The sequence below is a fragment of the Rhodnius prolixus genome, unplaced genomic scaffold, assembly GCF_049639745.1.
Source record: "Rhodnius prolixus isolate KJV_2025 unplaced genomic scaffold, Rpr scaffold_4, whole genome shotgun sequence".
Taxonomy (NCBI): Eukaryota; Metazoa; Arthropoda; class Insecta; order Hemiptera; family Reduviidae; genus Rhodnius; species Rhodnius prolixus.
This window is the reverse complement of record NW_027411614.1, coordinates 38517751-38543380: the sequence shown is the minus strand read 5'-3', so window position 1 is coordinate 38543380 and position 25630 is coordinate 38517751. Positions and strand designations below refer to the sequence as shown.

General features: G+C 30.7%; 3 protein-coding genes across 4 annotated transcripts; 2 read left to right on the top strand and 1 right to left on the bottom strand.

Annotated features, from left to right (window-relative positions):
- The first annotated feature begins 1488 nt into the window (after positions 1-1488).
- LOC141456571 (uncharacterized) lies at positions 1489-5945 on the top strand. Its single transcript, XM_074132727.1, has 2 exons — positions 1489-1711; positions 1964-5945. The coding sequence occupies exon 2, from the start codon at positions 2079-2081 to the stop codon at positions 3315-3317; it is 1239 nt and encodes a 412-aa protein (XP_073988828.1). The 5' UTR covers positions 1489-1711; positions 1964-2078; the 3' UTR covers positions 3318-5945.
- LOC141456569 (BTB/POZ domain-containing protein 2-like) lies at positions 3780-9031 on the bottom strand. 2 transcript variants are annotated; one of them, XM_074132722.1, is made up of 6 exons: positions 8579-9031; positions 7643-7779; positions 7315-7519; positions 7064-7226; positions 5963-6318; positions 3780-4769 (listed from the first exon to the last, which is right to left on the bottom strand). In XM_074132722.1, the coding sequence occupies exons 1-6, from the start codon at positions 8696-8698 to the stop codon at positions 4434-4436; spliced, it is 1317 nt and encodes a 438-aa protein (XP_073988823.1). In that variant the 5' UTR covers positions 8699-9031; the 3' UTR covers positions 3780-4433. The 2 variants fall into 2 exon arrangements, with proteins under 2 accessions (XP_073988823.1, XP_073988824.1); XM_074132723.1 differs by having other exon boundaries at positions 7643-7829; positions 8579-8710.
- Positions 9032-9145: 114 nt separating this feature from the next.
- On the top strand, positions 9146-24270 carry Rok (Rho associated coiled-coil containing protein kinase). Its single transcript, XM_074132713.1, has 27 exons — positions 9146-9350; positions 9469-9580; positions 9666-9747; positions 9968-10068; positions 10659-10718; positions 10800-10935; positions 12113-12230; positions 12417-12501; positions 12634-12917; positions 13059-13150; positions 13664-13823; positions 13950-13986; positions 14232-14414; positions 14806-14964; positions 15948-16194; positions 16324-16560; positions 16695-16855; positions 16928-17182; positions 17264-17533; positions 17628-17721; positions 17851-18068; positions 18143-18365; positions 18452-18617; positions 18704-18782; positions 19167-19362; positions 19481-19697; positions 20335-24270. Exons 2-27 carry the CDS (start codon positions 9476-9478, stop codon positions 20420-20422), a joined length of 4053 nt encoding a protein of 1350 aa, XP_073988814.1. The 5' UTR covers positions 9146-9350; positions 9469-9475; the 3' UTR covers positions 20423-24270.
- The last annotated feature ends 1360 nt before the right edge of the window (positions 24271-25630 follow it).

Sequence of the window (25630 nt, the reverse complement as noted above, 5' to 3'; positions counted from 1 at the left end):
TTTAATTGTGAGCAAAATAAAATTTAGGTTGGTCTAAATGTCCATGTTGCTTCCTTTCAGAATTGCTGAAAAAAAACACGACTTTTTGGGAAGCGTAAAGTATCTCACCTTTAATCACACTAGAAAAATTATTCCTTTAAAATAAAGGTTAACTTGGACTTGAGAAGAGTGCGAATCTCAACCTATATAAGTTTAGTTAAGGAGGATGATTCAAAAGTTATGAAATTTCCTTCTAACCTGGAAGTTTGAGGTTCAGCATCAATAGCTTTTCTTAACTTATGGGTTAAAGGACAATTGATGCCTCAACCTTGCCATCATTTTTAGTATATCTTCCAATAGCCTTCCATAATATTACAAATTTCTCGGGCTTTAGCCATTGCTTGAGTACCTTTTTCAAAATACCGCCCTCAAGTTCGTAAATTTGATACGCAATACTTATCAATTAGTAAGTACTTTAAATTCACTTCACAGCCTTGAGTTGGCCAAGAGAACGTCTCACTGATAAGAATAATATTGATAATGCAATCTTTGTACAAGAGATTTCGTAATAAGTGAATAGAGATGCTGGTATATCTTTCCTAAACAAAAGGATGAATCAATTACAAATGCTAATGCTTGGAACAACAAGAAACTCAATTCCACATGAAAATGTGTTCACAATGCAAACTGGTTTCCTACGGTTCTGTTGATCATCAAAAATATGATTGGGTCATCCACAAAAGGTTACGCAAAGCTGTTGATTTTATTGTAAGAAAAGGTTGTCAAAGCTTATTCTCTTTCGATGGAACCCTCGACCAATTGCTAACTAAAAAACAATCAATCTTGTGTTTGCATCTCCTAAGATAATATTGAGATTTTTCTCAAATTGCCTGCTTAGTGCATACATACTCGTACATATGTTACAGCAGCCACTGTATACTTGTCGCTCAATTGCTTCATTGTACCTAAACATGCCTTTGTGAGTAAACTTGAAAAATAGTTAAAACTGTGACAAGAATTAACTTTTTTGAAAAACTTCAACTTTCAGATATTTGTCTTAAGCTGGTCATACATTATCAGAGTCAGCGGGGCCATTCCTTTCAGTGCCTGACCCTATCCATGTTTCCTCATTCGGTGAAACACAATATCCTAGAACAGACCTGGGCATCTGGCGGCCATCCAGAAGTTTTTTCTGCCCACGGAGCCGCAGGAGAAGTCTGGGGCCCCCCGCCGCTCTTCACTTGACTCGTCACTCTTGGGTAGAACTGAGTTAAATATTTTTATCTGGCCCTCAAAAACCATTCCAATTTCTCACATGGCCCCCTGGAAAAATTAATTGCCTACCCCTGAACAAGAAAATAAGGGAGGAATAAAGACAACAATATGACTACTCAATGCATCGGTACCCAGTAACAATCGGGAGAAAGTATTGAGTATTCGATACCAGGTATCAAAAGAAATTAATCGATATACTGTATCGGAACTATTCGAAGTTCCTAAGTTCAATATCACGCTTGTTGGTGGAAGTCAAAAAATCGATAATGTACCTTACTAGTTTTAGTTTGTACTTTGTAGAGCAGAAAAGTAACAAAACAAATGGAATTCAAGAAGAAAAATATTAAACAAGATTGATAATGGAATATAGAAAATTTGAAATATCTATATATTCAAATCGGACAGGACAGTGTCTACTGCCTACATATTCGTGTCAAAATAAGTTTTAAGTTTCTAGGTAGGAGTAAGTTTTATAATTTTGTTTTTATAATATTTAGCGGTTAGCTAGCCCTCTAACAAGGTAACATGTATCCCATTAATTTAATCTATAATACTAATGAGTATGGTGAAATATTCAACATTCTGTACCATTCAATTCAAGGATTTGGAAGATCAAGTACAACAAAAGACTTTGAATTATTAATAGAGCTGAAATATTTTACTCACCAAATGTAAGGCAAAAAATGCATAATCAGAAATTATTTTTCAGCGAGGCATTAGCTGCTAAAAAAATAACTTCAGCAAGTCAAGGGTTATTAGGATGACAATGAATTAGTTGCCTGTCACATTTACAGTACGTTCAAGCATTAAATTAATCATAAACAATGCCTGGAAACTGCTTTTACCATCACATATGCCAGTGGTGCTCTCAACAAGAAACTCAATTCCACATGAAAATGTGTTCACAATGCAAACTGGTTTCCTACTGTTCTGTTGATCATCAAAAATATGATTGGGTCATCCACAAAAGGTTATGCAAAGCTGTTGATTTTATTGCAAGAAAAGGTTGTCAAAGTTTATTCTCTTTCGATGGAACTACACAGGAAACATGGAATTATCATAGAACACGGTTCATGTGCTCTGTAGAACTGTTTTTAAAAAAGAAGCTCGAAGTCTTTGAGAGGCAGATGATATTATTTCCAAATGTTTGTAATTTTTGTTTCAAGTATAATAATTCTTATAATCCTTGTGTTGATTGCTATTGTGTATACTATTGCTGTAAAGAGCACTCCGAAGAAGATAGCAAAGAACATTGTAAAAGTTGTAAAGAATTGAAATCGTGTTTTGATGTAGATTTATTTTTGAAAGATGGCCCAATTAGTCTATCAGTATTAGTACCATTGAATAGTAAGAGCGTTTTCCCAAATAATATGAAAGAATACATAGAAATAAATTATGAGTCTCAAACCATTAATGAAAAATTTTTAATTAGTGAAGAACTTTCTTTTGTGTTGACTCTAATATATATTTTGCTAAAAAGTGGAAAAAATAATTTAAATACCTCCAGTTCAATTACGGTCCATGTGATTGGTGCGGGTGAACGTGAAAGTGAAATAGACAAATTAATGGAAATCTTTTTTCATTGGTTACCGCAAATAAAACAAATAAAAATGCTGTTGATTGGGCCCGAGTGCATAGTGAATCCAGGGAATGGTTGCCAGACTTACAAATTTAAAGGAAAAAGTAGCTTACTAATAAATAAAGTGAATGATAAACTTTATCACGAATACATCACGGAACCAGGTTTTACTCCCCCATGTGTGGTAATGGCTTACAATTGTGGTTTTTCTGAATTTGCAGATGAGCTTAGCACTTGGAACGAGACAATCCAATGTATTCTCAGCTTTAAAAATGTACTGTTTGTTACTACATCTTACAACAAAAAAGAAGCGGAGAATGATATCTGCAGGGTAGTTTCAAATAACGTCAATACTTCCTCTTTAGATACAATTAAATGTGCCGAAAGAAATCCATTTCGTAGTCTGAGACCTATAAGAGACTGGGAAAATAGGTCACAAACATTCTATGTTAATAATTTTATATCAATTTTGAATCTTCAATGACTTATTCTTTGATCACAATGTAATGAATTCTTGCCCTTATTGATGCAGATGGTCGCCATAGTTCGCCTATTACAGAATTCATGTTTTCCTTTATAATTTTTTTTATCTTTGGTGTGTACTTGGTCAAGTGTCAAATGTATGTCTGTATCGCTGCGATCAGTATTGCTTCTTGTACTACTGTACAACTGTAAATGAAAGAACAGAAAAAAACCTATAGTCTAGCCAGATGGTTATTGTTATATTTTTTATTTTATTTTGTTTATATAAGAGTTCATTAAGTTCTGTCTTATTTACTAATCTGAGGCTTTTTATTTATCATATTTATTCAGAATTGGGAAAGTTGCAATTAATGTTTTCCATTTTATTTTTTTTGAGAATCTGAAGCAAGTAGAATATTTAGAGATATCACCTAGATAACTATCTGTTAATCAAAAAAATGTAAAACGTAAAATATTGGTCAAATTCTATATTACAGGCTGACTTTATTATATAGGCTTGCTGTTTTCGATGGATTTTTTTTTTTAGTTAGACTGTCATACAACTGGAAATAAGTAACAAAATGAATTATGATAAGAACAGCCTTATAGCAGAAATATAACATGAAATATGGAAAGCTGACAAATATTGGATTTGTTATAACGAAAGAAGTTATAAAAAGTTCCTACACCAAATCTTAAACCAGAATTCTAAATAGCCTGGTAGTTGTTACAGACTCTCCCTTAAGCCTTTGCGATGCACTGCAGCCATCTAAAATCAATAGTTAAAGATTCCTTTTGAAGTTTAAAGTGATCACCGTTTTTAATTGTAACTTAATACATTATTCTAAAATCTAATGCAATGTGGTAGTGGAATCTGCACACATTCAAATTTTATTTCATTAAAAATTTCAATGCACGCTGTAATGCTAAATGAATATTTTCTAATTTTTTATTATAATTTTATTAATAATATTAATTTTTTTATTATACTAGCATACAAAATTCAAAAAGTTTAGGACAGTGGAAAAAATTATAAATATATATTAAATTTTTCAAATGGGTGCAGATAGAGTTGTATTATTTTGTTTAAAAGAAAATTAAATTGAGATAATATTGAACTGTCTGTTTAAAATTTGCATCAAAAAGAAAAAATAATGCCATTAATAAAAATTGATTGTTCTGTGTTAACAAATGTGAAATTCACTGATTTGTAGATAAGTTCTTTGGCTTTTAATAAGCCGCTCATATATAGTCCGGGTTGATGCATCACGATGCCAAGTTTATAGGGCCGACCATGAAATATTTTTATAGGAGATGAAAAGTAAATATCTATTCTAGACGCATATTCAACAGTTGATTTATATGATGTGCATTCATAACTCTTTGACATTTGATCTTGGATATATATATTTAAATTCTCTCTATATTTTTCACCTGGAAAGGATCGTACAGTGGTATCAATTTGCCCCATTGCCTAAAACAAGATAACATACCGTGTCAGTAAAATGCAGTTTACTATTATATAGGGATAATTTTTACATAAACAACTTTTTGGTTCCTGCACTTGAATAAATTTTAATCATAGAATTGACCAAAATAATTATTAATTAATCTCTTATTAGTAAGATTCAAGTGATAAAGTCAAAAGTTCTAACATCTAAATCTTATATAACCCAATAATGCATGTGAGTGTAGAGAAATGATTTTTTTCCCAAATGTTGAACCTGAATGATATATAAAGGTTTTTAAAGGTTTCTTTAATATCAGTTCAATAAGAAATCACAAAAATCATTTGTGCGGAATTAATGCAAAGTTTATTAGCTAAATGTCGAACTAAAAACCATTACGTTTTTTTAGCAAATCATAATGCTGACAGCTTAAAGCTGTAAAAGAACTATAGATTAGCACTAGTGCTAAGGTCGCGAAACAGTCGTTTTCAGGGCAATAGTTCTCCGGAGGTAAGCAGGCTGTTTATTGAGGTGCTTTTGAGCATCAATAATCTCTGATGAGGCGCTATATTAACCATTTGCATTTGTGTGACGTGCAAAAAACTAGTTGTAGTATTATACTGAAAGCATTATAATTTGCAATAAAACTCGGATGTATATTATTATAGAAGTTTAGTATGTAAATAAATTAATCTTTAAGATCAGTGCGAGCGGTCAGCGACTGCAGTGGAAGCTCCTAAATTTATAATTTGTGACCGCCTGCACTCCAATATTAAACTCGGAGGTAAGCCTCACAAAGAAAAGATTATTAATGTTGACAGACATTGATGAAAGTGATCGCGAGAAGTAGAATGTCCGTTTCTGACGTAAAGGAAGTGTACTTAGAAGACTTCTTCATTCTTAGAATACATTAGAAGAGTAATTTTTTTTTTATAAGATTTAAAGCCAAAATGGAAATGTCAATAAATTATTTTTATATCTCGGAAGCAAACAAAAGATAGAAATGAAGGTCATAAAACATTAGACTAAATGTAACGTTAATAATTTATTAAGATATTTTAGCGGAAATTAATAGGCGTGTTTCCATGAATATAGTGATGTTGATTTTACATAATTTTCATAGAAATAAGGCAAATATTGCATTAATTGGCAATTATGAATGAATTTAAAAAACTGAAATGTGCATTAAACATTTTATCCTATGTCATTTATTACTTACCATAACCCCTACAATTTCTATATCTTTGTTACAGCTAAATTGTACAGAACTTTCAGTCTGGGGAAAGTTGTTTGTTGGTATATAATTTTCTAGTGGCCAACCAAGAAATACATTTTTATTTGTATCATCCTTATGATTTTTACGAATCATTTTTGAAAATCCATTAGGCATAGGGTAACAGCAATTTGAAGATGAGAGATTCATCAAGATAGCAAATGACTGATCTTTTGTTAAAAGACTGCTTACAGCTGGGCCTTCAGCAAACTCTGTAGGTTTCATACTTAAGAAGCAGATATGTGGAACAAGTTCGGTGTAAACAGATTGTTGCTTTTCGAAATGTTCATTTCCACAAATATCTGAAATAATTGAAGCAACACCTTAAATTACATTGTAGATCAAATTTAGTAATTATGTTAGAGAAGAATTACAGATGCATTGAAACTATTACATTAATGCTTAAGAACATAATAATAGAATTTGTCTCTTTGTTTTTAATCTTCAAAATGAACTAATATTCTTCCGACCTTGGTACTTTGGAATTTCGGCGAGACAATTTACGTCTCTTTCAGATGTTAGAACTGTAATAAATCCTCACCTCCTCAGAGGAGAGCTTAAATTCAATGAAAAGAATGCTTCTACACTTGCTTCGCTACGTGTATTGTAGTAATGCTTTTTTAACTTCAATTGACTTATTTTCACAGGGTTTTAATTATCCTTCTCATTTATTATTCGTTCCAATAAAAAAATCTGAACTTTAATGACTTGTTCGTCTAAACATAGAAGTGAAAACAGAAGATATACTTTCAGTTACCCAACTACCGACCGACCAGATGTTATTTCAGATGGCAATAGTTCGGTAGGTAACTTATATAAAAAAGAATGAGAAATTAAAATATTTGCAAATAAACTCCATTGTAAACTTTCGAGATTTGCAAATTATTATTTTGCTAACTATACATTCTCCAAATCTATTAGGAATTGTTTATTAAACTTTTTTTTTATTACAATTCTAAGCTGTCTGAGGAATTGATTAATTTTTATTAGTACGCGCTCAAGTAAATTTATTAAATAAAAATTATAATAATTATCAAAATGCTATACCTCTTCTTTCAAATTCAGCTCGAGTCCAGTTCTCAATAGCTTTAAACAATTCAATTTCAGAAATATTAAGTGCACTTTCTTCTAATATCATTTTTAGCGTAGATAATTGAATTTCTGTGAAACTAGGGTGGGCTACGATGGCCGATGTTTGATTTTGAATAATCTACAAGTAAAAATAATATAAATCTTTACGGAAGAATAATTTCTTACCCTATCTTTATTAACTTTGCAATTAATCGTTTGCAGCTTACTTTTTTACATTTTTCCATTAGTTGATGCTGATCAAATAATTTGGCAAATTCATATCCTCTACATGCGTTTGTGTAGTTCACATCTTTCCAGATGTATGAAGTACAATGTTTCAACAAATTTGGCATCATGTATTTATTGGCAATATAACACAATTCGCATGCTTGATCAAATGATTGAATTTTTATTTCATCTGCATAGATGTAGCTACAAAAATAAGCATTCATTTTGTAAGTTATACTTATTGACTTTGCCCTCAGTTAATTAAAACTAATAGAAGCGAAAGTTTTCGAGAGTTTGCTCGATATAAAGAGTCAGCGTTGTACTTACTTTAGCATAGCACCAAATGCTTCAGGTTGAATGTCCACTATATCTACATCACTATCAGATTCATTGAATCCATTCTGAAACATTTTCTCAAAAACTGGACTAGACATTGAGAGGATTAACTTGTGTGCTTTGAATTCCTATTTAACAAATTAAGAATTACATCTTCCGAGCCATCCTTCTTAGCTAGCTACTTTGAAATAACAATTACGTATTTTATATAATTAATATATGTATGTAAAATCATCTTAAAAGTTTTATAACTAATCAAATGGATATAAGCATTCTTTTGTAAAAAAAAAATATTTCTCCATGTAATCATCATTGAATTATCCTAAAAATTAAATGTTAATCCCTTTAATTTCTTGAATCTTTGACTTCCTAGAGTTTTAAATTAATACTTGAGTGCCTACAAACGCAATTTAAGAATTACATTTAAATTACAGTATTACAGTATTCATTTCAGTACATCAACGATGATTTCTCGCATAAGATAGTTCATTGTCATCCACTATAACAAATGTGTATCGTAAATATTTCTACTTTAACTGTGATAATCCTTGTGATATTATTTATTTAGTTATTAATGTCTTAATTATTGCCTTTTTTCAGTAACTGTATCAACAGACTTTTAAAGTAACGGCTGCTCTATATTATGATTATATTTTCTTGTTTTTCGTTTCATTTCTCTGATAATTTTGACTTTTGATTGATCATTGTTTAAAATAGTAACATTCTTATCACAAATCGCTACTATTCTTTGAATTGCACACAGCTAAGTTTCTACTTGATGTAAAACAGGTTTTTTTTTTAGTTGCCTATTAAACATAGGACGTTAAAATTTTAAATCCATGCGTTATCAAAAAAAAGTGAGTAAGTACAAAGTGACAGTAATTCTTTTACATTAAAAAAGAATGCGTTTGAAAATCACATACATACCTTCTTATTTTGGGCATTTTGCACAATAAATTTACAATCACTCCATAATCCTGTTTTCAATAAATATTTTCCTCTTTCTGCTATTTTTTCTTGATGAATTTGCCAATCTGTATCTGGCATTTCCGTAAATTTAAATACTCACCGAAATGTCAACAGATCTAATTTTAAATTGTAAATACTATTTATATCGGTTGTGTTGCCGTGCTTAAAAATAGATATCCTGCACAGAATGATTTTCTTAGCGGAAGAGTCATGCTGCTTCTTGTTGAAATAATGACATGGAATCAGTTATTTACTATGGCATATTTGCAAATAAATTTCAAATTCAATTATTAACTCTTAAACGCAAAACCTGGTGGTTGATTAAAACTGTTTTAAAAAAGGCGCTTTTAGGTTGGATTTGTGGTTGCCTGGTTTAAAAATACAAATATATTTGCCTCCACGAGCAATGTTTTTATTAAAATGTTTGTTCGGGGAAACTTTTGTTTTAAACTAATTAATATTCAACACATTTAATTGCACGATTTGTTTTTAAAGATTTATTAATGGTTGGCATTACTGTAGTAGCCATGATGGAAATGGAGAAATATAATACATGATTTATTTATTTACATAGTTTTTAGTTTTTTCTTTATTTTGTGAGTTATAGTTAATTATTGCGATGTATTTAGTTGCTGTTACAGATAGAGGTAAATAGTACAGAAATTAGTGAGAGGAATGCCAAGATTTAAGTTAGACAAACTAAGGCTTTTTAAATTTATTTTCATTTAAGGTATATTTTTATCTCGAGAGTATTAATTCTTATATAAAAGAATGTGTTTTATTGGACAATATTGGCCCAGGATTTAATTACTTTGTAGCCATGCTAATTTGTGTGCATTTCATTGTAGGGATGTGATGAAAATGGAAAGTTTAAGAGATGAGGATAGAAAGCGCCGATTACGGCAGCTAGAAGATAAAATACAAGATCCGAGAAGTGTTGCTAATGTTGATTGTCTTCTTGTAAGTTATCTTTGTTACATTTATCTGTTTTTGACTAAAATACGATTCTTCTTGTCTCCTTTTTTTAAAGAAGTTTTCTATATAGGACACTGTTCAAGCGCTTGTTGCTGATTGTGATCATCCCTCAGTTAAACGCATGAAAAATGTTGAGGCTTACATGGACAGATGTAAGTTAAACAAAGGCTATGTCTACTACTGTGATTATGACTCAAAATGAAGTAATCCGATACAATACTTTGAACTTTACTGACGCATTAAACGTATTTATGAAAGAGTTGTACCTAAGATGTTTTTAGGAGTTTTAACATTTTGTTTTCATGAATATTTAAAAAAAGTTACATAAACATAAATAAATTACATAAGCAAAGTTATGTATTTTTTGCTTAGATGATTCAGTGGCTACAGATATTAGAAAACTTCGCATGAAAACAGATGATTTTACTCAAATCAAAGTAATTGGACGTGGAGCATTTGGTGAGGTGCAATTAGTAAGTTTCTATCCTAGTATTTTTATTCTACTGATATACTAATGTTCAGAAAAATCACAACACAAAAATCAAATATGTTCGTGGTAGTTTTCCTTTGTTGAGTTAATTTTCCAGCTGGATTACCGCGTGAATATTGACTAAAGTAAACTTTTTTATCCGAGTGATTTTATAGTCTTGAGGAGTCATAATTAAAAATTTTCTCAAAAGTTTACTAAAAAGTATATATTTAAAAGCTTCAATAATTAATTGATTTTTTTGGCAACTCGTCTTTCATTTTGGTAATTCTTTTTTTTAAATTTAAATTTTGGTAATTTTCTTTACTTTTCGGCAAAAGCTAATTTAGAGTTTAAATTTATTGAAAAAACCTGGACACAAATATGCTCATTATATTGCAATATATTAATTTTTTAATGATCTATTGTTCAAGAATATTAGCACACATGGAGGATTGGTTGTATTGTTATATCTTAACCTTCAGACAATTTTTTAATGTATTAATAAGAAATCCCCCTCCCCAAACCGTCATTTGATAATTCTTTTTTAATCGCTAAGTTACAATTGTTTGAGTTAGCGCAAATTTACTGTTTCAGGTTCGCCACAAGTCCACACAAAAAGTTTATGCTATGAAGTTACTTAGCAAATTTGAAATGGTATATTTTTGTTATAAAATAATTTATTAGTTTAATGATTTAATATTTTCTAAAATATTTTGTTTGTTTGTGTTTTATTAGATAAAAAGATCAGATTCCGCATTTTTCTGGGAAGAACGTGATATTATGGCACATGCTAATTCAGAATGGATTGTACAACTCCATTTTGCGTTCCAAGACAACAAATTTCTCTACATGGTGATGGATTATATGCCTGGTAAAATAATTCAGTACTTTTTGGGGAAATTAAATGTATGATGCAAACCAGAGTAGTTTCTTATTGTATAAAAATGATGTTTAATCATTTACTCATTTATATTTCATTTATGTATTTGACACCAATTTTCGCGGCGTATCCAATCCCCACCTGCAGACCTCATCACAAGCAAATCTTCCTCTTTTCTTCATTTTCTTTCAAAAGCACATTAACCAGGTTCTAAGGTAAGGTACTATAGATCTATAGTTGTTTCTTCAATACGAATAATAAGGAAGTTGATTCTGTTTGACCAATCATCCTCAAATTCGGTCTAAATGGAGGGGTCCATTTCTTTTAGGATAATAGAAACATTGAAAATGGCAGTTGGCACAGTGAGAAGCAGCAGCAGCTTGTTTCCGATTAATTACTGAACTACTAGATTTTGGAACAGTGGAGCCCATCATTTCTATCATATTAACACGCCAGAGACAAATTCGACAGTGGTTCTTTACGCCCATTTTCTTCTTGTCAACATCTGCCCGGAACCTTTTTAGTGCCCTGCAGGCCTCTGGGTGATTCTCTCGTTCTTGGCAATACTGTTCCATATCCGGATAGAGAGCTATAAAAAGCTGCTAGGAAGGGGAAATCCATCGATTGGCAGCCAAATTCGAACCAGAGATCTACGCATGGGAATCCAGTGTGCTACCCACTTAGTTCCAACTATTTCTTATTTCAATTATTATAATTCTCACGTTTACGAATTTTGTTCCGTCATTTAAGTTTTTCATGATTAAGGGAATATGATTTTTCAGAAGCTACGGCTTCATTCTGTTGAATAAGCAGCTCTAAAGCGCTAAAGCTTGCGAAATGCCCTGGTTACTTATTCTCTGAAAATATATAGAAAATAGAGCCATTTTATTGCGCACTTCTTTTGAAACACTTCATATACATTTTTGTGATATTTAGTAATGAAGCAATATAGAATTCTTTAGCAATTTTTCTTTATAGAACCAAAATTCGCTTCTTATTAGAAGTGCAGGTACTTTCATGTGTCTGCCATTTTTGTAGAAATGTCATTGCAGTTAAAAGTTTAGTTTTTGTAGTGTAACCCACTACAAAAAAAAAAGAGTGATTAAATTGCCTGAAATTGAATATTTAAAGGTTTATAAACAAGGTTAAGATAATAATTTTTTTTTAGGTGGAGATCTTGTAAATTTGATGTCAAATTTTGATGTTCCTGAAAAATGGGCGAAATTTTATTGTGCAGAAGTAGTTTTGGCTTTAGATGCTATACACTCAATGGGATTTGTTCATAGGCACGTAACTAACTCTTATTCTAAGCAAACAAAAGTATTGAAATGCACAAGTAGATTTTTTTGTATTCTCTGAAAAATATCTCATAAAAGTGTTAAGACTTTTGTGAGATTTTAGGAATATTAATGCAGGATGAGTGCACAGTATGGTAATATCTTTTTTTTACGTAGTTTATAATTTGATTTTAGGGATGTTAAACCGGATAATATGCTTCTTGATAAGCACGGCCACCTAAAGTTGGCAGATTTTGGCACCTGCATGCGAATGGACGTGGTTAGTATTTTGTATATTCTACAGAAGTAAATATCTTTAAACTAAAAATTTATACCGTGTTTGAATAATGATTGAATGATTACAGTTTATGAGTTTTTGTAAATAATTGATACTTTTATGGTATCTTTTTAGGATGGTTTAGTAAGATCGGATACCGCGGTGGGTACACCGGATTATATCTCCCCAGAAGTTCTGCAGTCCCAGGGAGGGGAAGGAGTTTATGGACGAGAATGTGATTGGTGGTCTGTAGGAGTATTTCTTTACGAAATGCTTGTAGGTGATACGCCATTCTACGCGGATTCATTAGTAGGAACATATTCCAAGATCATGGACCATAGAAATTCACTTAGGTTCGATCCTGATCTAGATATAAGTCATAATGCAAAGTCTCTCATCTGCGCATTCCTTACTGACAGGTCAGATTGTCAAGTTAATTATTTAGATATTATATTTTATTAAAAAAAATAATAATAATAGACCCTCTTATAAAATCAGTAAAAGAAGTTTTATATAAAATACATTGGTATATAGTTAAAGATATGTAAATTATTTTTTAGAATACAGCGACTAGGAAGAAATGGTGTTGCTGAAATTAAATCGCATACTTTTTTCCAAAATGATCAATGGACTTTTGAAAACCTCAGGGATTGTAAGTGCATAGTTTTATTTTAAATTACATTATTATAGGATTAAGCCATCAACTACGCCATGTTTTCATTGCTGGCCTTAACTATGGCCCTAATTAACATTGTTTTCCAGAAAGTACTAATCCTTATTTTTTTTTGCCGAAGAACAGTGTTGGGGCAAATGTAGAATGAAACCGAAGTTAATGAGTATTTAATATATTTTTTTTAAAAAATTTAATATAATTTTAATGATGTTCCTTACTTTTTTAAGGATGGACTATTTAGACGCCTGAGAAAACATATCATTTTATCTTCTTCTGTTTTTTTTTTTAGAAATATTTCGCCCTTGGTTGAAAAGTTTTGGGAAGTTTTATGTTACATTTTAGAATGCTTTGAATTAATTGAATTGCTTCTGTTAAGATTAGATTTTGGGATAACATTTTAAATACATAACTCATTCTCTGCTATAGGATCACTTAAGCCCAATGTTCCACGTTTTTAACTTTCTATGTAAAATATATTGAATATTTTTGTAGGTGCTCCGCCCGTGGTACCAGAATTATCAGGTGATGCTGATACTCGAAATTTTGACGATATTGAAAAAGATGAAAGTCCAGATGAAAATTTCCCTACACCTAAAGCATTTGCTGGCAATCATTTACCGTTTGTGGGTTTTACTTACTCCAGGGATTATCAGTAAGTTAAGAGTATATTTTGTTTTATTTAAATTTGTATCAATTTATTTTCAAGTTTTAAAGTTTAATTGATGTGTTCATGATTTATGTTAGAGAATTGATTAATTATTGGTATTTTTTACTTCAGATTGTTGGGGCCCCTTAGGAATACAGAGGTTGATACTGTAAGTTTCTTAATTGTAATTTATAAATCTTAGAAGTTCTTTAACTTTTATTTTCCTACTCTCTCTTATTTCATTTTATTTTTATTTTTTCATGCAAACTCGTTCATGCTTCTTAGGTTGACATGGTAAGTGGTACAGTTTTTATTTAGAGAAAAAATACATTATAATAGACTTTTAAACCTTGTATATATATATATATATATATATATATACTTTTATATATAATTATTTTTCTTAATTTTCAGCGTAACATAACAGCCATAGAAAGAGAATTGGAAAAAGAAAGAAAAATTGTGGAAACTTTGGAAGGACGACAAAAAAATTTAATTTCTCAGCTTGAAATATCAAATCACAGGGAAACAGAATTAAGGCAAGAAATTTCTGCTCTAGAGAAATCACTTGCTCTCTTAAAACATGAACTTAAAGAGGTAAATGATTAATTTCCCTTGTTGTAACAAAATAATCAAGAATTTAATTAAAATATTTGTGTTTAAAATATTTTTTACTTTAAGAAAATCATTACAAAATTAGATTTCGCGAAAAGTATGTGTTAGCGTATTTTTTACACTGGTACTAAATGTGAATCTTGAATTGGGTAATATCCTAAGTATTTTTAGATGTCAGATTCGGAGTTTCAAATTAATTTGCTGATAAGTCAGCGTTACTAAAAAATGGAAAGTTGTGTAAACTTAAAATTTGTACATTTGGTCTAAAATTTTATATTTAGGAAAGGTTAGTGTAAGGTATAAGTTACAATAGAATCAACGTAGAGCAAAATTTGGGTATTATTTTTTAATTTTCAATTTTGTTAATGTTCAGTGGCAAAGAAAAACCGACAATGAAACGGAACAGAAAAGAAAAATGGAGGCAACTCTTCAAGAAGTTCGGCGCAAACTTGAAGATGAGCACAATAAAAGGACAAGGGAAATGAATAATAATCAGCAAGTGTCAGACAAAATAAGTGTTCTTGAAAAGCAGGTACTCTCTTTAAACCAACTACTGATTCATAATATGAATTTTGTTTGGAATCTTTATTAGTCCGGCCTTAATTGTAAAGGTTGATCCCAGAGCCAATAGTCAGGTCAATAACATAGATATTCATTTTTGTTACGTTTTCTACCTTATCTGTGCCTCATCTTTTGTACTCCAGATGTTTTGGTGCCGGTCTTATTAATCACCTACCTCTTCCTTCCCGCTTAAGTTGGCAGTCTCATTTAACAACGGTTGGAAGGCTTAGCCTACTAATTTCTACCATTAGATGCTTTTTTTTCTTTGTAGATATTATTTGCATATTTCAATAATCCTCGCTGTAATTCCTCCATAAGTCACATGACTTAATAGTACTGGAGGTTATCTAAGAGGTTGTTCCTAAGAGTATCTTATCGACTGACCACTATAACAATAAATAAATAAATAAATAAAAATCTTATCGACTGACTAACAAATGTACCCAAATCTGCGGGATACTTTCATTGCTGTGCATGTGTTTGACGGCTGAATTCACATCACCATCTGATACTGTACTCGAATGGACAAAATGAATCGATTGGCATAGTCTAACTTATTCACTCTAAAGCGCTCTTGAAGAAATTAAAAATTTTTCTACACCTTTTTAGGAATTGTAAAATTGTGTTTTCATTAATCTAATCTAGAGTCAGGGATGTGTAAAAGGGCCCACTGCTTTCTAGAATGCCAGCCCTAGCACAAAATTAGATGATCTAATATAAGTGACTCTAATATTCGTAAAGAATATTAAACATTTTAGAATAGAAGTATAAAATTTAAGAGTATAAAATGAGAAATGATGAATACATTGTTTTTTAAACTAGCGTAGCCAATAATCTCAAATGTTGACTGACGCGCCTTAAATTAAAAAAATTAATAAATAGTTGAAATGTTTTTATTTTCATCTTTTGGCTTGTTTAGAATAATTAATAAATTAATTTTTTTTTATATTTTAGATAACCGAAAAACAAGAAAAATTAAAAAATGAGACTGAGACTAACTCGCGTTTGCGTAAACAAGTTGCTGAATTATTAGCTGCTAAAAACTCTAGTGAACAAATAACAACAGATCTTCAAAGAATGTTAGATTCTTCACAATCACAGAGGGATTCGTTACAAAGAGAAGTAGTCTCATTACAAGGTCAGCTTTCACAAGAAAAAAGTGCTCATTCTCATGCTGCTGAATTACAAAAAGAACTTGAAGGTGATTATTTCAAGGTTTTTCTTTCTTTCTTTCTTTTTTTTAAATTCATTATTTTGATTTGTCTTTTAGAAAATAATATTAACTTGAACAAGTTAAAATAGTATAATTTGTGTAACTAATGTTTCACAGAGAGGCTAGGCAGTATGGCTCATGAATTAGAGCGAGGTTTGAAACGTGAATCAAAACTGTCAGAAGATAATCGACACTTATCTGAGAAAGTTAGCTGCTTAGAAAAAGAATGTGCTGGCTTAGGATTGGAACTTAAAGCAGCTCAAAATAGATACCAGCAAGAAGCAAGAGCTCACGAAGAGACACAAAAATCTCGCTTGCACAGTAATCAGCAAGCCAATATGGAAGTGGTTAAAGGTAAATCAAATTGTGCTAATTTTTAATTACAAAATGGTTGGTAGTGAAACCAAAAAATGGTTTAAAATTCTCTTATGAGAAATATGAAATTCAGTAGATATATTCCCTATTAACTATATATTTTTAATTAAAAGCTTTACAAGCTAAACTGAATGAAGAGAAAAGTGCAAGGCAAAAAGCAGATCTGAACTGCCAAGAAAAAGAAAGGCAAATGTCCATGCTGACAGTAGATTACAGACAGATTCAGCAAAGGCTACAGAAACTTGAAGGAGAACATAGACAGGAAATAGATAAAGTATTTGAGTTTTTAATATATCGAGTTTGTTTAATGATTATACTTTGAAAGCTTAGTGACTTTTTTTTTTAGTCAAAAGCTCTAGCTGCGCAAGTAGAACAAGAGCACGGGAAAAAGTCAGCATTAGCAACTGAATTAGGTGTTCAGGCTAGTGAGGTAGCTGCTCTAAGAGCCAGAGAAGCTCAGCTGTCTCGAGAAGTGGACCAGTTGAGAGAGCGGCAGAGGCAGGCCGAAGATGAGTTGTTAAGGTTGAAGACCCAAAAATCAGTGGATGATTTACAGACCAAAGATCTACAGGATCAATTAGATGACCAAACACATTTTACTGTTAGTGTTTCTCTTCTTCATAATACTTATTTAAATATAAGGAACTTTGTAACTTAAAAAATAAAAAATTATTTTGTGTAGACGCTGTATAAATCCCAGTGTGAACAACTTAAAGAAGAAGTAGATGAAAAAAGTCGGATGATAACCGAACTTGAAGAAGAGAGAGGATCTCTAGCTCATCAACTTCAACTTGCATTAGCAAGGGCGGATAGTGAGGCGTTGGCACGATCTATAGCCGAGGAAACAGTAGCTGACCTAGAAAAAGAACGCACTATGAAAGAACTCGAACTTAAAGAAATGCTAGCTAGACATCGTACAGACACCAATAATAAAGATTCAGTTATTGCCAACGTAAGACTATCTAAATTTTTGTTCTAATTTGAAACAGTAAATGGAAAGTTATTCTTTTATAAAGTAATATTCACTAAAATATTTTGTTAAACAGTATAAAGAGAGGGAGATGGAATTAAAGAAGAGGATTGATGAACTTATTAAAGACAACGAGGAGACTAACAACCAGAAGAAGATAATGGAAGAAGGTAAATACTAAATTAATTATTATTGGTTAAAATATCATGGTGAAATGTAAGTTAAGTAAACCTTAATTTCCTGTACAAAACATTAATCTTTATTCAATAACATATAATGTATACAATAAACAAATGCAGATATAAGAAACGCTAAAGCTTGCATGGAAGAATCAGAAAGGCTACACAAACAGTTGAAGCAGGAGCAGTTATTGAAAGCACAAGCTGTGAATAAACTGGCTGAAATAATGAACAGAAAAGATTTGAATGTTTCTTCCAAGGGTAAAGTTAAAGTTTCATCAGCAGATCTTCGGAGAAAAGAGAAAGAATGTCGAAAATTACAACAAGAACTCACCCAGGTAAGTTGTCTTGCTTTTTTTTTATGAGTCCAGTCTTGATTTAACTTTGCTAATGTTAAGGTTGTACTTTACAGGAAAGAGAGAAATATGGTCAAGAGGTAACAAAATGGCAAAAAGAAATTCAGGAATTGCAGGCCGCTGTTGTTGAGGAAAATTCATTGAAGTTAAAACTTCAAATGGAACTTGATTCCAAAGATTCAGAAATAGAACAACTTCAAGTAAAAATAGCCACACTTTGCAGTGAAACTGCTTCTCTTAGTAGTGCTGACAATGAAAATGATGAAACTTTTATCCAAAGTAATTATAAATTAATTCCATTATTTTTTTGGTATATCTATTCGCCAGATATAAGATTGTCTTCTCTATAAATGATTAAATTTTAGGTGCTGAATCTCGATTGGAGGGATGGTTGTTCATACCAAATAAGCAGAATATTCGCAGACATGGATGGAGAAAGCAATATGTAGTAGTGTCTTCAAAGAAAATAATTTTTTATAATTCTGAAAGTGAAAAACAGAATACTGATCCATCGTTAATTCTTGATCTGAGGTATTTGAAATCACACTACAACATTAATTAATTCAGTCCACGTTTTATACTCATACACAAATCTGCTTTGTTTTTGTTTTCTATAGTAAAGTGTTTCATGTGAGGTCTGTAACTCAGGGTGATGTAATCAGAGCTGATGCCAAAGATATTCCTAGGATATTTCAAGTAAGTTTCAAAATAGATTTAAAATTAATAACATTAGTATATTTTGGGATTGTGTATAAATTAATTTTTATTAATTAATTAATTTCATTTAATTCATCTCATTCAATTTCTATTTAGCCAACATTCCAGCCTTCCAGGGCTTTCTTCAAAGGCTAAACGTGGATATTATATTAACTGATATATGTGTATGAATAAATCTTTACTATATTCTTCTTCTTCATAGAAACATACATGCTTAATCTTTTTTCAAAATTCTTTGTTATACATAAAAAATGGTGACCTGTCTTAAGAGAAAACGATATTTCACTCATGTTTTTAGTACTTTTTAAGACCTAGTATTATTGCATAATTTTACGTCAATTGCAACATTAAATTATATTTCAGCTATTGTATGCCGGAGAAGGGGAGGCTAGACGACCAGAGGACAGTTTAGAACCCAGACCAGATGATAAACCTGGGACCGTATCAGTTAAGGGACATGAGTTCATTCAGATTTCTTATCATATGCCAACTAATTGTGAGGTGTGCCCGAAACCATTATGGCATATGTTCAGACCACCACCAGCTCTAGAATGTAGACGTTAGTAGATTATTTTTAGATTAAAAAAAACTAGTATTCAATTTTTAAAGTGATTTTCAGTATGTATCGGAATACTGTACTTATCCCACATTTTAATAACTTTTCTTGTTTGAATTAGGATGTCATATAAAAGTACATAGAGAACACTTAGAACGAAAAGAAGAAGCAATAGCTCCTTGTAAACTCAATTATGATCCAAACTGTGCCAAAGAATTATTACTTCTTGCTTCATCAACCGAAGAACAGAAACATTGGGTACAACGTTTAAGCAAGAAGATCCAAAAATGTGGTTATAAAGCAAATACTACTATAGATGGTGCGAAAATATCACCAAGGTTTGTTTTGGTTTTAATTACAACTGTTTTAAAATGAATTTATGCCCGACTTTTTTTTAAACATTCTTTTACCACCAGTTAAAAAAAGTATTACAATCGTGCTAATTTCTATAAAGAGTTTTTTCAACAAAATGTAGTTTTTTGGCCTGTCAATACGAACCCTGGTTTTAAAAATGAGTCCTTGTGGGTATGTGGGTTTGTCTGTCAAGGTTTATGACTGATGACCAATCAGCCGGAAATTGGTACTTGGTTAAAAGAATCAAATTAGTGTGAAAAGTTTGAATTCAAATAAAATCCCCTAATCAGAAGTGTATGAATAAAATTTCTCGTCAGTCTTTAACAGACTATTCTTCAATCTTTTATTTTACCATTCGACTTCTAGTGAAAATCATGTGAGTCTTATGTTTTTAAAAATTTGTGCTCTTGAAGATCTCGAGTTTTAGTCACACCCAGAAGCCAGTCAATATTTTCTCGATATAAACAACACTGACCATTACCGAACAGTGATTGCAGAGTTTTCCAGTTAAAGAAAATTTAAAGTGCAGCTCGATTGGATTCATTAGTTGAATTTACTATCCTTAAGCTAATAATCGTTTGTATCAACTAGGTTTTGAAACTGTTATTATTTCATTTTCAGAGAATCAACGAGGTCAACATTAAAACCTTACATGACCACCCATCAAAAATCGGCCACTTTACCTGCTAATTCAGGGCCGCCAAAGTGATGGTATTAATTTGGTGCCTTAAAGAGAGGGGAAAACTTGTGATATACTGTACAGACTTCTGGTTAATTTAGTCACATAATTAACAATTAAAACCTTGACCAAAAGGAGAAGATATATTGAAGGCAATGTGATTAGTTATTGGCGCCATCAGCTGTAGTAATTAGTATGTAGGCGCTCAGTCATTATATTTAAGTATACTTCCACCAAACGATTGGCTCAAGAAATTTAAAATGTTGATAATAATAATAATAATAAAACTCCAAATAAAAGACTAATTAGTGGAAGAAGGTCTTCCAAGTCAACAAAAAAGGAACGTACGACTGATTTTTTTCGAAATACTTTTTTACTTAAGCTGAGCTGCCATTTAGTTTGAATATTGATCCAGAAGCACAGAGACGGTGTTACTAACTAAATATATTAAATGCATTTACCCATTTCCCGTTCGTAAATTAGTCATTTTTATTCAAATTATTTTTAAGTCAATTATTGGGTATACATTGTAAATCTCGATTTATTGATCGTTTACATGTACATAAAATGTTTCTATGTATGTACATAAATATGCATGAACATATATATTTATAAATAATATTGTCGATTTTCATGTTCTGTAACTAGAGTGTATATAATTTTATGTATATATTTCTTTTTATACGCTTATTTTGTTTAACTTGTTAATGTGAGTTTAAAAGTACTTTTACTCCTTCTTTTTCTTAAAAAAAGGAGATTTTTGTTTTGTTTTTTACAACGATTTAACATTTCGTTATCTATGTGCCAAGCGGCCAGGTAAAAGTTTGATTAGTTTTAGAAGGATTATGGTTATAAAATGTATGTTCTTAATTTGAATAATCTAAATCTAATTAATGTTTCCCTCATAAATTAATAGAGATACCAAATTTTGTGTTATTTAATGACAAAAATTTGCAGACAACCTTTTGGAATAGCATCAAACACCAAGTAGGCCTTAATTAAATAAATTTTTAATAAGTACTATAAAATGATAATAATATAATTAGGTACATTATAATATGAAAAAGCTTTATTGTCGGATTGTTTGTACGTAAATGGTAATTTAACATTTTGTACTATAGCTGTTAAAAAAGAAAAGGTTGTGCTTTTAAAATATTATCATAGTTTATTTTTTATATTTATGGTTTCTTTAGAGGACAATAGCCTTGAAAAGTAATTTTATCTCTAACCATGATCTGTAGCGGTTTCAAACTGTATACAGTAATACAAAAACAATCATCTGTTCTTTAAACAAGATTTAAATTTTTTAAGTTCTTCAATAAAGGGATGTAAAACGGTTACCGATTTTTATTGAAGACAATTGAAATGACCGAAAATAAATTAATAATTGACAATCCATTCGAAAGCTCGCATTGAAAAATAGAAAAATCAGAAATAACCACATTTCATTATCTAGTTTTTATCTATTTTTAATTATGTCTATTAAATTTCAAATGTTTAAAAAGCATAAATTACTTTGATTTTTGGTACTTGATATGTTTTGGAGTGAATCTTGTCAGTTTGGGGAAAATAAGATTCTCTGTAAAATATTTTTCCATCCTTTCTAGGCAATATATTCCATTTAGACGTATGGTCAATATAATACTAGCTCAACTTAAATGACCGTAATGACCATCTAAAACATCATGCAAACTTCAAAAGTTAAAAAAGACCCCCTTCACTCTAACTTCACTAAGTGAGCGAAATGGGCTACAGGTATTCCTCTCTTAACGACCTGTTTGGTTTAGAAAAATTGATCTGAAAAATGGTCTTCGACCTATGATCATAATGATGAATAGACATAGGGTTGATCTTGATTATCAAAAACTGGGTGTTTAGATTAAATTATTGAACCAATTCATGGAACAAAAAAAATTGGGCGTCCTTTATTTATATATTCCAAAAATTTCTTTAGTTCAGAAATCAGGCTTTTCATTTCCTAGATATTTTTGAACCCTATTCTTATGGTTCTTGTTTGTTTTTTAACTTATTCTTTAAGATTATTGCATCAATTAATACGCCAGTCGCAAGTCAATAGCTATTTAGATGATCTTTGTATCAGTTTTAGAATTTTTTAATTTAAATTTTCTGAACTAGGCAGAATATTTGTCCATGTTTTATTGGTACCTCTGTCTGAACTAATTTATTTCTCTCTTTCTTAAATTAAACAAAATAATAATAGTGATGCAATTTAACAAAATTACAAAACGTGGGTAAAAAAAAGTAGCTTGTAATGTTAGAACGACAATCAATAACATCAAGCATGTTTTCCAATTGGCTTCTTAGGACATTGATAAAGATTTTCTGAATCAATCATTGGATATTTGATTCTTCATACAGTTATTCCACGACAGTGGCTGATGATAACATCGAGTATGGAGAATTACTTTGCAGAAGTATGTTAGCAACTATTAGGGACAAAAATTAATTCTCCGTAGAAAAAAGTAATATCGTGAATTACAAGTATAATTCTTGTGCTGCAAATGTTACAGTCAATTCTTCTTTCAGATGTATTTAAATTTTCTAGCGAGCAAAATTACCTAATAGTTAAACAACGAATTTGTACTCTAACATAAGTTTTAGCGTTTATTGCTGCCTTAGAAATGTACCTCTTCTTCGGAGCTTTCTGTAAATAGTTTTATCTTTTATTAATTTGGTTTATTTTTTGAATAGAAAAATTAAGGATCTGAACTTAGGGATTGAAAGTTTCCTACCATTCGATTTTTAATGTACTTAATGAGCTTCCAAAAATAAATTTATCTACTTATTTATTTTTGTTAAACATTATTAAATTCCAAAAACAATAGTAGCTTAGAAATTTAACTTACAGGAAAGTTTGAAACCGCTCTTGAAGCTAAGAATATGAACGTACCTGGAGTACCTTGTTACCCTCTTCCCCGAACACTTCTATCGTATAGAATGGAATATTATTTTAATCTCTCTTACAAGGTTTTTTTACTATTATTAAAATATTTTATTTTGATTAATCAAAATGAATAATTGCAATTTCGACACTTTTATCTCTACAAAATAATTTTACATTAGCTGTATTAATAATATCTACCAGGGAAGGGATTAGCTATGAGGTTAGCATACTGGACTCCCACGCGGAGGTCCCGGGTTCGAATCCAGCAGCTGACCCTTAGATTTTCTCTTCCTAGGAGCTTCTTACAGCTCACTGTCCGGTGATGGACAGTGTTGTCTGTAACGAGAGAACACTGTCCGGAGGCCGGCAGTGCACTGGAAAAAGCTCCGGGCGCTAATGACCTCAGCTGTTGATGCGCCAAAAAAAAAAAAAAAAAAAAAATTAGCTGTATTTAATTTTCTGACCGTATATATTATGTATATCACAAGTAATTTTTGTTTTCTCTGATACTAAAATTTGAAAAATAATCATTCCTTTACTACTAAACTGATTTTCTTTAAAAGAAGATTTATTTTTAATAATTATAGGCAATTTTAAAGTACATTCAGAGGGCATTAATACAGCTAAATGTCAAATATTGGTATCATCTTTTACATTCCGTCTTTTTTTTCTCTCAAGCCAATTCAGCCTGCAAAGAAAAAGCTTGTATTAAAAAAAATTATATAACTAGAACTTGTAAGCACAGAATTTGATCTTCAGAAATTGTAGGAACAATTTTAGACTGTTTCTATTACCTCCAATGTATAAATTAGTAAATAGAACTAATTTGTTCCTAAAGTTATTTAAGTATTTTAAATCTAGCGCATGCTTTTCAATATTCTTACGAAATTTCAATTAATAGAAAATCAAATGTAAATTTATATATATATTTTTTATGTCTATCTCAGTCAATAAAATTAATTAATTAATTTCATTTCTGTATTAATTACCTAATGAATTCTCTATTAATCAAGAATTAATATTTTTTATTTACTCAGTTATGGAAGACTGGTATACCAGAAGTACAGGAAGCAGCACATTTAAGGGCGTTACAAACGTCCTAAACTTGCTTAAGGTATACTACTAAATGAACAGGTAAATATATTTTTCCAATCAAATTGAACAATTTTTATTCGAGCTAAATATTTATCAATTCATTTTCATGAAAATCTTTAGAAGATAATAGAATTAGAAACTAGAGTGATAATATTAAAAGATTATAAATGTGATGTATTTTTCAAACTAATTAATCTTAATTGTAATAAACAAAATCAACCAATGATTTATAAATATTTAATAACTAGAACAAGTTTAGTAAAAAAGTAAAATTGCAACGAAGGAGTTATTCAAGTTCAATTTATTTGCTGATACAAAGTTACAATGTACATTCTAAAAGACTAAACCGTTGATAAAATATAAACTTGAATTTTCAATTTTTAATGTTATTACTTTGATTCCTTCCTGTAAGATAAAAATGTATCTTTAAAAAAGTTTGAGCTTTTAACGGTTAATTCTAGATTACCGTCACTTTATTTCATTGAATAATGATGATTTTCAGATTGATACAGCAAATACTGAGAGTAGAAAACAAAACTGTTCATAAAACGAAGTTGAAATGATACTACTAGACGGAAAACATCCAACTCTGAAAATTAAAGTTATATTTTTATACATTATACAGCAACATTATAAAGTGAGTAAAACCGGAAACGTTACGCTGGAAATAAATCTTACTAGGAAACTCCTACCCTAGAGCTCCCCTTGAAAGAATTTTCTTAGGAAAAATGTAAAAGGAAAAGCTATAAACCAATGAGCACGCAATGCCAGTACTCATTGATTGCTTGATTGATTGAGTATAAAAGAAGCAAAACCAAGAAGTCATTTTAAAATAGTGAACTATTCGCTGACTAAGGAGGGTACTTCCGATTTAGGAATTTCCCACAAACTTAATCGAGATTTCCCAGGAAAATGGTTTCAGTTAACAGTTGTGTCACTTTTCTTCGCACTTGGCTACAATTAATACAGTTTAAACAAAAATCGCCGAAGTCCACGAGAAAGTCTTTAAATTACTCTTCTTAACTAAGGTACTTTCGGTAGATTAATTCGATCAAAATCTTATGGCAGTAAAAACTACTTTTTCAGAGAGCGGAGCCATAAAACAGATATCTCTTGGGAAAAACTAAAATATAAAATTAGCCACCATTACAATCAATTATTCTCTTGTTTTTAGTCGAGTAATACAAAAAAAAAGAAAAGTAAAAGAACTCGCGGCTTTTGTTACAAATCAATTTGCT